The sequence below is a fragment of the Macrobrachium nipponense genome, chromosome 23 (genome assembly GCF_015104395.2).
Source record: "Macrobrachium nipponense isolate FS-2020 chromosome 23, ASM1510439v2, whole genome shotgun sequence".
NCBI classification, from domain to species: Eukaryota; Metazoa; Arthropoda; class Malacostraca; order Decapoda; family Palaemonidae; genus Macrobrachium; species Macrobrachium nipponense.
The window spans coordinates 16,022,697-16,040,826 of record NC_061090.1 but is presented as its reverse complement, the minus strand read 5'-3'; the positions used below and the strand labels follow the sequence as shown (position 1 = coordinate 16,040,826).

Here is an 18,130-nt window from a genome sequence, read left to right as displayed (position 1 = left end):
AAAAAGTTTTATAGTGAAAATAACATGGAGAAATAAACCACTGAGAACATTCTTAGGTTGCCCCATTTTAGTAGTTTTGAAAACATAAAATCATTGTTAAAATCTTTAAATGTCAACCTCGTTTTTCCTATAATAACAAACTAAAAGGAATGTTAATAAAAAAAAGCCCTAAGGAAAACTACAACATAAAATATAAAATTCCATATTTGGACTTCACCTCTTTTTATATAGGCCAATCTAGGAAGGATTTCGAAGTACGAATTATACAGCATAAGTATTCTGTCAAAGTTGGGTAAACATCCAATGCTATACTCATTCACTTAAGTGAAAACTTTCACAGGGTAAACTGGACTGAAAATTCAGTCACTGCCACATCGAAAAATTTCTCTTCACAAAATATTTTAGAAGTCGCTATCATACAGCTTACTTCCAGCTGTAATTTTAACCTTAACCCTGGCATGTATTGTTTGGAACCTGTATTAGTAAACTGTTCAAGAATGACCTAAAAGATAAAAATCACTGACCTAATTACAGATTAGTTATCTTGTATACATGTTTTCTATATCTGTGTAAGTTTAATATTTTTTGGTAAAAATGTTCATCTTTTGAAGAAATTTTTGTTTACCAAACGGAGAAATATTGAGGAGTACTTTTATAACACTTTTTGGTGGTTAGTCACATTCCTTGAATAATATTTTAAATATAATTATCTTGTCCCTGCTTCTGAGCTGTTGGGCCTAATCCTTTGTAAATCCTCTTAAATACTTTTTTTCCTTTGTAATCCCCAACTGTCATTTTATACGAGGTTTCCTTGTAATTTCTTTTTTTTATATTTCTTCAGTCTGCTAAGGAAGGATAAGAAGTCGAAAGGCCTTGCAGCAGTACTCCATTGTTTCTCTTTCCTCCGTGGAATTTGTCTTTGTTTATCTATTAATCACGTTCCATTTTTCGTGATTCAGTTATACATATATACATAATTACGAATACCCGAAATTCGACAATGATTTGTAAGGTCGGAATCGGTATAAACTTATACCTCACTTGTTAGCTGAATCGATAACGTCAATGACGTCCTGATTTCGTCTCTGTCCGCTAGGGAGTGGTTCGAATCCACGAGAGAACGAAATATTATCAACTAAAACATTCCCCTTCGGTTTACATATATGAAAATATATTAATTCAGAGAGATAGCTTGAATAATTTATATGAATCACGGTGATGTGATGATTATTCATAATATATACATATACAATATATATACGTATATAATATATATACATATTTATACATATATTAAATACATAATATATGTATGTATATATGTATCGACCATTCGTGTTTGTATCCATTTTCCTCGAACAGCAATGAATATCTGATCATTTATATATATATTAAATATGTAATATATGTTAAATAAGCGAATCCCACAGGAAAATGATAGTCAGAAATCCAAGCGCTTTCGTCTTTACTAAGACATTGTCATGGAGCGTTCCTTGACAATGTCTTAGTAAAGACGAAAGCGCTTGGATTTCTGACTATCATTTTCCTGTGCTATTCGCTTATTTAATGAAGTCACGTGCATCCACTGTGATTTTTTAAATGTAATATATGTATGTAGGTATACATGTATCGACCATTCGTGTTAGTATCCATTTTTCTCCAACCACAATGAATATCTGATCATTTACACATATATTAAATATGTAATATATGTATCGACCATTCGTGTTATAGTAGATTCACATCAGCCGTACATTTAATGTCTAGGCCAGTCCCTTACGACGCTCCTGATTGGCTGTTGATAAGCCAATGACAGGGCTGGAAACTCTCAGTCTCTCTCGAGAGTTCACATGGGTAGGATTTATGTTCAACCTCTCCTGAGGCATACGTCTTTCAGGAGAGGTGGAACATACATCCTGCCTATGTGAACTCTCTCGAGAGACAGAGTTTCCAGCCCTGTGATTGGCTTATCGCAAGGGACTGGCCTAGACATCAAATGCACGGTTGATGTGAGTCTACTATAGTATCCATTTTCTTCGAACAGCGGTGAATATTTGATCATTTCAACGTTTTTCAGTTACCTCTTGACATCTGTATTCGCTTGATTGCCCTCCCCGAATTTATGCCTGTTCCATTTGATTGCCTTTGGATGCGCCGTTACGACCGGTGCTTTAGTAGTTTCGCTATATCCCACCTGATTATCCTGCTTTAGCTCCGCCAAAGGAAAGTGGAATAAACTGAATTACTATCACGAAGCCATTGCCCTGAACGCACCTAGTCCCACATCTCTCTCTCTCTCTCTCTCTCTCTCTCTCTCTCTCTCTCTCTCTCTCTCTCTCTCTCTCTCTCTCGTCAATATAACTTAATTACTGCGTCTCTGTTTTCAAAGAGAGACCGGCTCGGCGAGGTTTATTAAAAAATATATTTCAATCAGCTAGAAAGCTTTATTTTTTTTTAAGGTAACGCCAGAGACCTACAGGCAACATGAAAACAATGACAGCAATAGCAAACTGCGCAATTTAGAAAATTAGAAATGGGGGAATATAGCATATTCGATCATCCTTTCATCTACGTGTATATTTTGCCGACATTCTGCAAGAGCTTCATTTGTTTTCATGTCGGAAGATGCTCTTTGTAGTTGAGTTGAGTTGAATATAGAATTTAGGCTAAAGGCCAACCACTGGGACCCATGAGGTCATTCAGCGCTGAAATGGAAATTGACAGTAAAAGGTTTGAAAGGTGTGACAGGAGGAAAACCTCAAAGCAGTTGCACTATGTATCAAGTGTTAGAAGATGGTGGAAAGTAAGATGAAGAAAGAGAATATGGAGGGAGGTACAGTAAAAGGAACGAAAGTGCTTGCAGTAAAGAACCTTTAAGTAATGCCTACAGTGCACCGCATGAAGTCCACTGATGGCACTACCCCCTACACGGAGTGCTCTTTGCAAATCAAGAAGAAACAAAATAAAAAACAAAATCCTTAATTCCCAGAACTTGTAGACGATCACGCAATAGAACTTTCATCAAAGTAGATTATACTTCGAAAGAAATAAAAGCCGTGACCCTTGAATAATATATTCGTAAATGGTAACCAAGTCACTCATCTCATTTCTGTACAGCTCTGATGAGCAACAACGTCACGACGAATGAGGGAAACTTTTCCCTGTTGGTCTGGAAAATAAATCATAAATGGCTGAAGCGAGAGATCCACAAACTCAAAACTTTCTTGAGTGAAAAGTGCCACTCGCACAATTTTCAAGTCGCAAAAGAGAACACAATATCTTCCAGAAGAAAGTGTGGCAATCTGTAACTCAGAACCTTCAACCAAAATGAAAACAAGAAATCGAATTGCAAAGAGAAATAAAGTTGTGGAACCTTGACAATTTCAACAAGTAAAGAATGCGCCGAAGTTTCTAAGGCGCAATCGAGTTTCCTGTATAGCCACGGCCAATGAAACTCGAAGCAGTGGTACGTGAAACTTTCAGCCACGGCCCGGTGGTGGCCTGTGTTGTTGGCACCTATAACACCGGGCCTGTGTTTTTGGCACCTACAGAGGTGCAACACGCACGATCATGGCTAACTTTAACCTGAAATCAAACAAAAACTACTGAGGCTAGAGGGCTGCAGCTTGGTTGTCTGATGATTGGAGGGTGGATGATCAACATACCGAAATGCAGCCCTCTAGCCTCAGGAGTTTTTAAGATCTGAGTGTGGACAGAAGAAGTGCGGACGGACAGACGAAGACATCTCAATAGTTTTCTTTTACAGAAAACTAAAAATTGCTGACTAAAATTCGCCCGATACCTAAAGCGAACAGATTAGGTGGGAAATCGTCAACAGTTACCAATAAAGGTATTGGGAACAATCACAATAGTAACCATAAGTCCCTGCACTTGTCAACTTACTTGACAAATACCTCCGCGTGTTTCTCCCATTAAGAGTTTGAAGAGGCTCTAGATAAGCTTGTTTAATCAAGGAAAAACTTACAATATACATCACTATTCATGTGAATATTTAGCTCAATCCTAAATAACCCAAGTGACCAGAAAGAGGGATGGCGAATGCCAGAGTAGGGAGACACAGGAATGTCAAGATATTCAAATCTTTGAGAAGTACGAGGCACGCCATGTATCGCATGACCAGAAAAAAAGCAATAAGCAGAAAATATACAAAAATAAAAAACAACTTTAGGCCTTGGTTTACATTTCGTTCAAAAGCTGGATAGATACATAACTTTTCTTTGGTAAAAGGTAGTTATACATAATCAAAATCAAATAGCAAAATCTGATAATTTTTTAATATATTTCTCATAAAAAAAGGTCTGTATTCCAAAAAGTTGGGTTGAATATAGAATTTTGGCTAAAGGCCAAAAACACTGGGACCTATGAGGTCATTCAGCGCTGAAAGGTGTAACAGGAGGACAACCTCAAAGCAGTTGCACTATGAATCAAGTGTTAGGAGAGGGTGGAAAGTAAGATGAAGAAAGAGAATATGAAAGGAGGCACATTAAAAGGAATGAAAGTGGTTGAAGCTGGGGGGGGAGGCTGCAAAGAACCTTAAGTAATGCCTACAGTGCACCGCATGAAGTCCACTGATGGCACTACACCCCTACGGGATATTCCAAAGAGAAAAATGCATAATCCAATTTGTAATACATTACAAATATGTTCCTGAATCTACGTTATATTCTCGATTACCCCTTCCTTTCCGAATAAGTCAACAGCCCATTCGGAATACCACTGATTTCTATTCTCTTTTAATACGGACCTATTCTTGATTAACTTTCTGCGTCCTGGATGGGGTGGTCTTTCATTCCACTACCTTACGAATGACCTTCCACGTCTCTCAAGGGAATATGACCATCATATATAGATTAAGAGAATTCTGGTTCACGAAATGGTTTTGGGAAAACTTTATTCTGGTTGCCATTTCTCTAACGTATCGTCTATAATTTTACGAAGAGAAGGCTACGTTGGAAAAGGGAGAAGGGGGAAAAGAAGTGCAATAAAAAGCCGTCCAAAAGTGACATCATCAATGACTTCAATTTCTGTACGACCTGCGGAAATGCAAAGTAGCTTACATCTGCAAAGTGTTATGAGTTCGCGTACGAACGAAGAAAGGTGTATCAAGTAGCTTATTGTACAGTAATCATAAATATAATCATCATTATCATGATCATAACATCATTGTCATCATCAATTTTATCTATATCCACTGCATCAATCCATTAGTAAAGTGGATAACTGTCATTCATGTTTTACATTGATGACTCTCGGTACCTACATGTTATCAATTATTGAAAGTGTTTTTGTTATTGTCTTGGATGTCTAGGAACTACTCAATCCCTTTTAAACTTATCATAGCCCTTCTTTTCCGACAGTTCTACGGATGTCACAAAGCAAGAGCGAACAGCGAGGGATACATCAGGCGACACTTCAAGTGCCCCGGGCAGCTTCGATTCCACCCAAGGGACAAGTAAGTAGGGCACTAGGTCTCTTATCAATATCTTATGAATGCCTTCATCCTGAGAGGGTAAGAGTTACTTTGTTGAGGAAAAATATCAGCTCTTTCCTCGTCTAGTTCCTCGTTGGACGACTGGGTTACGTGCTCGCCTACCGATTCGGTAGCACCCAGTTCGATTCCCCGCCCTCCCAACGTGGAATCAGAGGAATTTGTTCCTGGTTATTAGAAATTTATTTCTCGATATAATGTGGTTCGGATCCCACAATAAGCTGTAGGTCCCGTTGCTAGGTAACCAATTGTTTGTTTGTTTGCAGGGTGTTTTACGTTGCATAGAACCAGTGGTTATTCAGCAACGGGACCAAAGGCTTTACGTGACTTTCGAACCCCGTCGACAGTGAACTTCTATCGTCAGATATACACATCTCTAACACCTCAGTGGAATGCAAGAGAATCGAACTCGCGGCCACCGAGGTGGCAGGCCAATACCATACCGATCACGCCACTGAGGCGCTGGAACGAGCTCGTCCCTATTCATCTGTTTCAAGAATCGAACAGAGAGAGAGAGAGAGAGAGAGAGAGAGAGAGAGAGAGAGAGAGAGAGAGAGAGAGAGAGAATTCAATTCAGAAGACAGCTGCAAGGCAGTAGGAATAGTGACGACAAAGATTTCCAAATTTTGTATATTTTATCTATCTGTACAATCAAAGAAACTTCATAATCACATGAGTCATTAAAATGGGAAAGTAAATCCAGAGTAGTATGCCTGTTAGATTTGGTTATTTAAAATATATACAGCAGAAAGCTTTCGATGACCTGCACGGTCCTCCTTGTCATCGAAAGCTTCTGCCGTCTATATTTTAAATAACAAAATCAAACAGACATACTACTCTGGATTTACTTTCCTATCTGCACAATGGCAGATACCGTGACAAAATGGATGAAGCTTTGAAAAGTAATGGCAAATAAGCAGTGATCTGCAAAACACGAAAGAACTAAGAAGAGCAAAACGTAACAAGGGACGTATGCAGTCAAACAAAAAGGAATTCCATTCTAAAAGATGGGAATAATATCTAACAAAAAAATCCACTAAATGAGAAGAAAAAATACAGAGAACCAGAAACCCCAGAATGAAAGTATAGACATATAAAGGGAGAAAACAAAAACAAAAAGGGAACCATTTCCAAGCTACAGGAAAACAAGAGCATAAAAAAATAAACAAACTGCAAAAGGCGAAGAAGCAGACGGGGCGAAAGCGTAGGAATGAAAACAATTATTATCCTTATCTCAAGCGGCTCCTGTTGCCGCCGCGTTCCTCGGCCCCTGTTTTATGCCGTGGAGACAGGGAGCAGAGTCTACTCTGCCCGGAAGACCCGGCAGAGGACAAATTGCTGACGTTAATTGCCTCCTCATAAAACAAGGTCGGGCAGGAAACGGATAAGACTCGAAACGGCCTCAAATCCAATTCCGAGAAGAGTTTGTTTGCTTAGGGGCAATGGAGACTCTTATTCGCAGCAATAATAAAACAAACAAACAAACAAGTAAAAAATGCTTCGAAGGAGTTTTCTGTACAATGTATAATGCTGTACATGACCGGGAGATGCGGTAGTGATGCGTCCCATGGCTCCGGAAAGAGCTGCCAGATGCACGAGCCATGTCTAACTTTAACCTTAAAAAAAAAAAAATAACTACTGAGGATAGAGGACTATAATTTCTTATGTTTGATGACTGGAGGATGGATGATCAACATACCAATTTGCAGCCCTCTAGCCCCAGTAGTTTTCAAGATCTGAGGGCGGACAGAAAAAGTGGGGGACGGAAAGACAAATAGCCATCGCCCTAGAGAAAACTAAAACAAATGTGTCAAAAGTCCTCACGATGGGATCATTTTATTAAATCGAAAATTAATTTAACTCTTGTCTTAATAACGAAGCCAAACCGTCTAAGTGTCCATCACAATCGATAAACTGCCTCACGAATCATTCCGAAAGCAGGTAGTAATATGATTTCGTTGAGTATGTAGTTAAATAACATAACCTTCGAGAGATTAGGAGTTTATTTCAGCATTTATATTTGGTTTCTTAACAACAAAAATCAGATGTCACTAGTCGAAGCCATTGCACCTGATATAAGCGTTTCAAATATTAATCAAAATCCTTAAAATATCGCCTTATTCATCAGAGGCACACGCCATTACTTTAGTTTCGTGATGTTTATCGAAGATTCGTTTGAAAGCAGGAGAACGACGTTGAAGAGCAAAAATACATCGCCAATTGCGGTTTTACCATTTTTCTAAAATCGTGGGAAATCTGAATTTACATACGTTATGTAGTCCTCCATTACAAAGGCATACGACTGGTAACAAATAAGGGTAATATAAAATTTAAAAAAAATATTTAAACGACATCCATATTTATTTTATTACGTGATATCGTGGCTTTGGAAATGGTGAATACTACAATAATTAAGATCGGTTAACTAGGGGTCAAGGGGCTTCTTTTCACTTTTTAGGAAAACCTTTTCAAAATATCTTACCATACTACAATGGGCGTTATATCTGTCCGTCCGTCCGTCTGACATTCAATCACGGCCAAACGGCTGGTACGATGGGCATGAAACTTGGTAGGGTTATAGTAGGGACCCCTAAGAAGGTTTATAATAGGGTTTCATCCTACCTTACCCACACCCCCTTCCAAAGGGGGTGGGGGCGAGAAGGGATACCCTGAAACGGAACTGGTTATGCTAGTAGACTTAGTTACTTTACGAATTTATCATACATAAAGAATACTATAGGGTAAACATCAATGACATATTAGTTAAAAAAAACACTAGCGAATCTGTTATATGAAGCAGCAGATGCTTATGCTTTTAGTAAGGATTGGTAAATTGCTATTGCTACTAACAGAAACAATAAAACATCGTTTTATTTTACACCAATCCTAAAAAAGCTATTAGCCTCTAATTTTACGCTGTGGTAAAATTTGCGACCCAAATTGGTACTGATGCCGTGGTCTTCAAAAATAAAGAACTTTATGCTGAACAATTCTAATAAATATTTCTATCATAAAATACAGAGCAACATTTCCACAACCAAGGTGTTAACACCTTCATAACAGTCACTACGGTAGGGGCTTGGTCAAATCGTGAAGGTAAATGTAAAATTTCACGAAACCAGTCATTTTATTTTCAGCCTCGGAGTAATATAACACCTGTAATTTATGACCGGAGAGAGAGGCGTTAGACAGCTCAGTCACGATAATGGTGGGCGCTGAAGTTGAAAATTACGAGACGCACAAAGGCCTTTTACCTTTTACCTTTTAATTACACGGATGAAATTTCCTGATGCTCGCCCCATAAACAATGATTAAATGTAACTACAGTTTTTCATACTTTAAAATGAAACGAACTCAAAAACAACAAAAACATATACAGACCGGTTACCACATCTGTGTTTCGTTGCCATGGAAAGAAAATAAAGGAGGCAATAAAAAAATAAATAAAAGAGAGAGAATTAGTGCGTAAAGCGAAATGACAGCACACACAAGAGGACGAACAAAATCGCGCCGATCTCTCAACAGAGACCAGCTTAAAGATTTGCACGCATCTCATTTTAGCTCTTTTTCTCATTATCTGATATCGAAATCTTTCTTTTTACCAAAAGTCATTAGGATTCAACAGTCGCTGCCTTTGTTTGTGCTATTACTATTGTCACGTCTTCGGATCTTTTGACCATCAGCAAACTATAGTAGATTCACATCATCCGTGCATCTGACGTCTAGACCAGTCCCTTACGACGCTCGTGATTGGCTGTTGATAAGACAATCACGGGGCTGGAAACTCTCAGTCTCTCTCGAGAGTTCACATCGGCAGGATGAATGTTCCACCTCTCCTGAAAGGTCCTTCAGGATAGGTGGAACATACGTCCTGCCTATGTGAACTCTCTCGAGAGACTGAGAGTTTCCAGGCCCGTGATTGGCTTATCAACCCCCAATCAGGAGCGTCGTAAGGGACTGGCCTAGACGTCAAATGCACGGTTGATGTGAATCTACTACAGTATAATCCGCGAGCAATTACCATTTCATTGCCTGAGAGAAATGCACGAGTTCACCAGCGATGAGCCCTTCACTCTCTAAACAAGAGTGACAGAGCCGAGTGATGAATAGAACGTTCAAAGTGGTGCTTTACCTGCTTCGTTAGTTTATAAAAATTAGCAGACTACAATTACGAAGGCAGCAATTTATTTCCTCATCCAGGAAGTCGTCTAACGCCTATTATTCATGATCAGTGAAGGGGCGCTGGACGCGTTAGACTTGACAACAGAGGGAGCTCAAGTCGAAAACAAATGAAGCGCAGCAAGGCGTGGCTCCCTTCTTAATTAAAACGCTGAAGGTGCGTATGCTTCGCCTCATCAACAATGATTAAATGTAGTGAAAACTAGTGTGTTTTTTTGAGGGACGAAAAATCCCGGAGAAAATAAAGGGAGTTCAGTCACCCGAAGAGAAATTCTGTTGCAATGAAAATAGTAAAAAAACACATAAACATAAAAATGGTAATATTCACACTGGGTGAACAAATGGACTACATATATATTCCGCAGAATTGAAAATACAAATGTCAAATGAGAAAAGTAAAAAGGCCAATATTCACAGTAGATGAACAAATATAAAAGCAAACCACAAACGTTATGCATTTCACTTGGGTAATATTCGCCTTATTCAGAACTACATTCTTCAACCAAGGGCAGTTTAGAAAACATAGATGCTGCGTTTAGCCAAAGAAAGCAAGTTTGTCTCGTCAAGGTCCCGTTATTTTGGCCACCAGTATGATGAGGAGGGAGTGAAGAGTGCTTGGGAGGAACGTGTTAGAAGAAGAAGATCGAGAGGGACAGAGAATGAGATGGCGAGATAAAGTGAAGGAAGATATGGAGAGAAGAGGTTCGGTGGAGGATGATGTCTTTGATAGAAGGCAGTGGAGGAGAAGGCGCATCAGGCAACCGACCACTTAATGTAGGGATGACGGTGGGAAAAAAGATATATATACTATACTCTTTAAGCAATTGCTGTTTCACTCACTAACAGGAATACATGCATTCGTGAGAGACATATTCTTATAAACTCATTTGTCAGTCCTTCCAAGTCTACCAAAAAAATAATAATAATAATTTGTCAGTCCTTCCAAGTCTAGCACCAATCATGTCAGTCCTTCCAAGTCCTACCCAAAAAAAAAAAACATTTCATGTCCAGTCCTTCCAAGTCTACCCAAAAAAAAAAAAATCATTTCGTCCAGTTACCGTCAGTCCTAACTCCCCAAACAAAAAAAAATCATTTGTCCAGTCCTTCCAAAAAAAAGTCTACCAAAAAAAAAAAAAAATCATTTGTCGTCCTTCCAAGTCTACCCAAAAAAAAAAAAAATCATTTGTCAGTCCTTCCAAGTCCTACCCAAAAAAAAAAAATCATTCGTCCAGTCCCCTTCCAAGTCTACCCAAAAAAAAAAAAAAAAAAAAATCATTTTGTCAGTCCTTCCAGTCTATCATTTCAGTCGTCCAGTACCTTCCAATCTACCCAAAAAAAAAAAACAAAAAAATCATTTCGTCCTTCCTTCCAATTCTACCCAAAAAAAAAAAAAATCATTTGTCCAGTTCCTTCCAAGTCCTACCCCAAAAAAAAAAAAAAAAGAAAAAAAAAAAATTCATTTGTACACCTTCCAAGTTCCTAAGAAAAAAAAAAATCAATTTGTCCAGTCCTCCAAATTCTAAAAAAAAAACCCAAAAAAAAAAAAAAAAAAAAAAAAAAAAAAAAAAAAATCCATTTGTCAGTCCCTTCCAAGTCTATCCCCAAAAAAAAAAAAATCATTTTCGTCAGTCCCTTTCCAGTCTAACCCAAAAAAAAAAAAAAAATCAGTTCGTCAGTCCTTCCAAGTACTATCCCAAAAAAAAAAAAAATCATTTCGTTCATTCCCCTTCCAAGTCTACCCAAAAAAAAAAAAAAAAAACAAAAATCATTTCGTCAGTCCTTCCAAGTCTACCCAAAAAAAAAAAAAAAATCATTTGTCAGTCCTTCCAAGTCCTACCCAAAAAAGAAAAAAATAAAAAAAAAAAAAAAAAAAAATCATTTGTTCATCCTTCCAAGTCTACCCAAAAAAAAAAACAAAAAAAAAATCATTTTGTCAGTTCCTTCCAAGTGCTACCCAAAAAAAAAAAAAAAAAAAAAATCATTTGTCAGTCCTTCCAAGTCCAACCCAAAAAAAAAAAAAATCATTTGTCAGTCCTTCAAAAAAAAAAAAAAGTCTACCCAAAAAAAACAAAAAAAAAATTCATTTTGTCAGTCCTTCCAAGTCTATCCAAAAAAAAAAAAAATCATTCGTCAGTCCTTCCAAGTCTACCCCAAAAAAAAAAAAAAAGAAAAAAATCATTGCGTCAGTCCTTCCAAGTCTACCCCAAAAAAAAAAAAAAAAATCATTCGTCCAGTCCCTTCCAAGTCTAGCCCAAAAAAAAAAAAATCCATTCGTCAAAAAAAAAATTCCCTTCCAATTTGTATCCGGTCCATTTGTCCGGTCCTTCCAAGTCTCCCCAAAAAACCCAAAAACCAAAAAAAATAAATCATTTGTCGCAGTCCCTTCCCAAGTCTACCCAAAAAAAAAAAAAACAACTAATAATTTTGTCATATCCTTCCAAGTCTTACCCAAAAAAAAAAAATAATAAAAATAATTTGGTCAGTCCCTTTCCAAGTCTACCAAAAAAAAAATAAAAATAAATAATGTAACTTTGTCATCCTCCTTCCAAGTTTACCCAAAAAAAAAAAAAAAAAACATTCGTCAGTTTCCAAGTCTACCCCAAAAAAAAAAAAAAAGTCATCGTCAGTCCTTCCAAGTCTTCAAAAAAAAAAAAATCATTTGTCGGTCCTTCCAAGTCTACCCAAAAAAACAAAAAAAAAAAAAATCATTTGTTCAGGTCCTTCCAAGGTCTACCAAAAAAACAACAACAAAATCATTTGTGTTTAATCCTTCAAAGTCTACAAAAAAAAAAAAAAAAATAAAAAAAACACTTCAGTCGCAACAAAGTACCGTAAGCATAATTAATGTCATTCTTTCACCGACACATTTCTCAAATCTTAGAGCTACTGGGAAAACAGAAGTCAGCATATAAACTGAACCAAGGCTGTTATTATGTGTGTATTATATTATATAATATATATATATATTATTATAATCTTATATATATATAGATATCTATATTATCTATATATGTATGGTTATGGTGTATATCTAGTAAAAAACAACAAAATATAGAAAGATAGTGCTATATTTCAGAGACAGATGATGAGAGACACAGCTGCCTCTGAAATATAGTACTTTCTTTCTATATTTTGGTGTTTTTATGGGCTCCTTTTATTAGATGGAATTCTGTTGTAACAGAACATTTTTACCAGTCGTATGTATATATATATATATATATATATATATATATATATATATATGTATATATATATATATATATATATATATATATATATATATATATATATATATATATATATAATGCATGTATAGTATCACAACTCTGTAAGTTTTATATTCTTTTACGAGCATAGGATATTCGTCGTTTTCTTTCAATTCACAACAGCAGCGATAACATGGCAAGACAGCCAAGATCTTGGATAAAATCAAGAGAAACACCATACTGAAAACAAGGTCCTCCTGGAGATGGAGAATTCTAAAAGATAAAATCGATATAAAACTCCCGTTCTTTTATTGTCAGATGATCCTCCTGCCAGACAAAAACACACATACCGCGCAAACACCCATCCTCTCTAACGAGGGCAAAACAAACACAAGAAAACCTAACGGGTGGATGGGAACGGACAAAGAAATGTCAACAGGGGTGACGTGACACTCCCCCCCCCCCCCCCAACAACCCCTCTTTGACAACTGTTCCAACCCACAACCAAACACGATACGGCAGCGATCATGACCGAGCGCTGCCACCGAATTGAATGGGATCATTCAATCCCATCAACGACGCTCATCCTAACCCAGCCCCAACCCGGAACATTTTTGGGTCACCGACTGCGCTCTCCTCTTTAACCTGGCCCCGAAAAGCCTCCTCTCACCTGTCAAGGCGCGCGGGATATAACATCTTCCGAGGCGAGGCCACCATTGTCACCTGAGGCCGTCGCGGTTTCACCTTCATCCTGGCTGCTGCCAATAATCTCTTTGTACGAATATTAACACGGGATAAGATAGACGCCGATCGAGAGAGAGAGAGAGAGAGAGAGAGAGAGAGAGAGAGAGAGAGATACTACAACCCTCCTGATCGATAACATGAAAGCGGGAAAGAGCTCTTGCAGCCTTATCAGGAGATTACCTGTTCACCTGTTTGCCGACAGTTAACCGTGATATCATTTCTTGGGGACTATTTGGGTTCCTTCTTTTCATGCTGAATTGAATTGAAATGAATATGGAATTTAGGCCAAAGGCCCAGCACTGGGACCTATTGAGGTCATTCAGGGCTTTAATGGAAATTGAAAGTACAAGGTTTGAAAGGTGTAACAGGAGGAAAACCTCAAAGCAGTTGCACTATGAAGCAATTGTTAAGAGGGTGGAAAGTAAGATGGAAGATACAGAATATGAAAGGAGGTACAGTAAAAGGAACGAAATGGGTTGCAGCAAGAGGCCGAAGGCACGCTCCAAAGAACCTTAAGTAATGCCTACAGTGCATCGCACGAGGTGCACTGACGGCATTACCCCTCTACGGAGCTTTCAATTCATGTTCATTACAGCTTGGTCAAGACTGGTTAACATGAAAAGTAATCTCATTTCCAAGAATAATTTGCCCAGTAACAAAGACTAAAGAATTTAGAATTACATTCTACCTATAGGAATTAGTATCCCATCTACTAATGGGTGGCTACCTCGCCGACTGACAGTCATCCACCTACGGGCCCTTCTGACTGATGTGGAATACGAACTTGTTTTTCAAATGAAACAGCATGGATAAATGGCTACATTATATATATATATATATATATATATATATATATATATATATATATATATACAAATACATCCACGTGAGAAGGTGAATGAAAACCGGGACTTTTGAACAAGTATTTTCGTAGTTTATTGAAAATGTAGAATAAACTACGTAAGTACTTGTTCAAAATCCCAGTTTTCACTCACCCTCTTGCGTGGATCATGTGACATTCCCAAGCACGCGTTCCTTCGTACTGCATTGGATATATATATATATATATATATATATATATATATATATATATATATATATATATATATATATGTGTGTGTGTGTGTGTGTGTGTGTGCGTGCGCGCGCGTGTAAATAAAGGTATAATCTGCTGATTAAAGGCCGTCGAGTCGAAAGATCTTGTAGAAACTCCGTTGTTTATTTTTCCCTCGTGGCTTATACATTTATTTATGGATTTATCACGTTCCAAACTTCCGCGATTCAGTTATACATATATATGTGTGTGTAAGGCAATTTCTGTCTGACTGCATGTTCGTTTTGCAAGCCCAGATTTTGAAAGCTATGGCTACCAAATTTTTATCCAGGAAAGGTTTTAGTCAAAATCTGAAATTTGAGGTCGTATGTAAGGAGGCCCTTAACCCTTCTTTTTTCATAATACCTCTTTTTTTCTTTTCAAATTTCGGAAACTGACCAGGAAACTCTTCGGATTTTTCACAATTCTTTTGACTCTACAGTATCCCAAGTGATTACTTATTCTAAAAGTGATTGCATAATCCGTCCTGTAGGGGTTGTCATCAAGGACGGCATGCCCCTTTTTATCCCGAGCAACGCCGGGTACATCAGCTAGTATAATATATATATATATATATATCTATATATATATATATATATATATATATATATATATATATAGATATATAGATATATATATGATATATAGATATATTATATATACATATATATATAGATATATATATATATATAGAGAGATTATATATATATATATATATATATATATATATATATGTATATATATATATATATATATATATATATATATATATATTGTATATGATATGGGTGTTTGTGGACCCGCATGCGTATATGAAATCCACTAAAGAGACAAAATGCATAAATCCTATAACTCCATTACTCAGCAGACGCAGCAAATACTAATATGTCTTAACAAATACAAACGCATCATCGAGCTTCGAAAAGAGCCCCACAAAGTGTGACAATTATCGAACCTGAAAACTTTGTTGCACATTAAAAATTTACAAACGAATAATTATTAATATTTGATCTAACTACTCTTGTTAACTAAAGCTGCCCCTCTAATGAATTAAAGCTGTAGCGTTCAATGTGACGGGCTGCCTTAATCAATACTAAAATTCATGCCTTAATTAAGTCGAATGCTTCCAGCAGTCACAAAGATTAGCAACTGCTGACAGTTCATGGAAAACCCATTTTAAAAATAAGCTGTTTAATTCTAGGTCCTCTGATGTGTTTGGATTTCGGCGATGGCTTTGATGGCCATTATTATTGCTGGTTTTATTGAATTTACAATTCATTAAATTCCCATTACACATGAATACCCTCACGGATTGAAAGCTGACCTTTGTCTCTGCGGGGACCAGTCTCTCTCTCTCTCTCTCTCTCTCTCTCTCTCTCTCTCTCTCTCTCTCTCTCTCTCTCTCTCTCTCTCTCTCTCTGTCGTTTGAGTGTTTTCGAAATTGGTATTTTTCCAAAAACAGTCATTCAGATAAGGATTTCTGTTCACTTACAGAACGCAGACCACGTAGCTTAACACAGATCTGTACTTGAATCATTGTATCTCCATACTCAGTGTTGTTACATTTTTATTAAATATATATTTTCATTCTTATATTTTATCTTATTCTACTCTGGTCTCTGACGCAGCAAAAACTTCATACTGACCAAATACTAGAACAAAGATAAGGGAACGTAGGTTTGAAAATAAAACCTGTGTCACAACAACGCATACTCACTCCCTCACTACACAACTCCCCCCCACCCCCCCACCCCCCCCCCCCCCCCGGGCCCCCCAACCATACAAAAATCAATCTAGTACGCCAAAGCATTAAATGGATTGCTATAAACTGATGTAATAACATGCCCATTGTCTTCATAGACAGATAACCTTCGTCAGATTCCCAGAGGTCCATTACTTTATTTCCAGTTCACATTCTAATGCTAGAGGATAGCAAGAATACAGAAACCTTAAAGAAAATGTCCGCAAGAAATTCAATACAGTTGTCAAAACGGCGTTGGCAGTTTTAAGATATCCTCAAGGCGTTGTTGCTGTCAAGGCAGCGTGATTTTTCATGGCTGTTTTCCCTTCCTCGCCTCTTTCAACGTATCCTTCTTCCTGAACCTCTTTATCCTCCGTCTATCTTGACATCATCCATCACTTCCAGCGTCTTCCAGGCGGCGTCTTCATTGGCGCGACCCTGAGATCAGACTTAGCTGTGCTTTCACATAACGGCTGGCTGGGCTTTAAGAGCATCGCTTTCCCTCATCCTGCCTTTCCACCTTCCTGCCATTAATCCTCTCTCCCTCCCTTTGTCTCCTGCCCCCCCCCAACCACCCCCGGGACTCCCACGAGGATGAAATCCGCCTTGATGCTCGAGGAGCCGAACTCCGGGTGCCTGAATCATGATGCGACGAAGTCCATAAAAATCTCCGCTGGATCTCAAAGTGAGTTCATTCCCAAGGCAATTTGGGCACCTGTCGAAATCTGGAGGTTTACTCGAAGCAGAGGACACGACGTACCAGAGAAAGAGTTTGTTTGTTTGTTTGAATGGTGTTTTTACGTCGCATGGAACCAGTGGTTATTCAGCAAAGGGACCAACGGCTTTACGTGACTTCCGAACCACGTCTATCACCAAAAATATAAAACTCTAACACCTCAATGGAATGCCCGAGAATCGAATTCGCGGTCACCGAGGTGACAGGTCAACACCATACCGATCACGCCGCTGAGACGCTTGAAAGAGAAAGAGTTGAGACAGACAGACAGACATACGGGGGGCAAGGTGATAGCAGTAAAAGGACAAAACATACAGCCTGAAACACAACGAACTTACCAATGGGAGAAAGCATGAACACACTTGATAATGGAACGCAAAATAAAATTACCTGGACTAACCAAATCATATGCATATTTACACATACGCGCGCAAGTGCGCCCGTGCACACGCATATATATATATATATATATATATATATATATATATATATATGTGCATAGCTGACAGGATCATGCCATATATATATATATATATATATATATATATATATATATATATATATATATATATATATACAGGGTGTCTCAAAAAAATGTACTCACTCTTAGAATTATGAGAAAAACCTTTATTTATGGACATAGAGCGAAATGAAATAGCATCGAATACATGGTCATCAATTTGAACATTCGCAAACATGATTCTTCAAACACATTTGTCTCATGTATTCGATGCTATTTCATTTCGCTCTATGTCCATAAATAAAGGTTTTCTCATAATTCTAAGAGTGAGTACATTTTTTTGAGCACCCTGTATATAGATATAATATATATATATAGATATATATATATATATATTATATATATATATGTGTGTGTGTGTGTGTGTGTGTGTGTGTGTGTGTGTGTGTTAGACACGACCAT

The 18,130-nt window shown here is 37.6% G+C and overlaps 2 protein-coding genes across 2 annotated transcripts in view; one reads left to right on the top strand and one right to left on the bottom strand.

The window, feature by feature from the left end:
- The window catches only part of LOC135198984 (small G protein signaling modulator 1-like), a 528,765-nt gene that overhangs the window by 203,390 nt on the left and 307,245 nt on the right, over positions 1-18,130 (bottom strand). The gene's annotated exons all lie outside the window — the stretch shown is intronic.
- Positions 1-18,130, top strand: part of LOC135198966 (uncharacterized) — a 96,242-nt gene that overhangs the window by 72,692 nt on the left and 5,420 nt on the right. Inside the window, exon 5 of the mRNA XM_064226889.1 lies at positions 5,379-5,473. Within this exon, the coding sequence (XP_064082959.1) occupies positions 5,379-5,473 (95 nt within the window). The remainder of the gene's footprint in view (positions 1-5,378; positions 5,474-18,130) is intronic.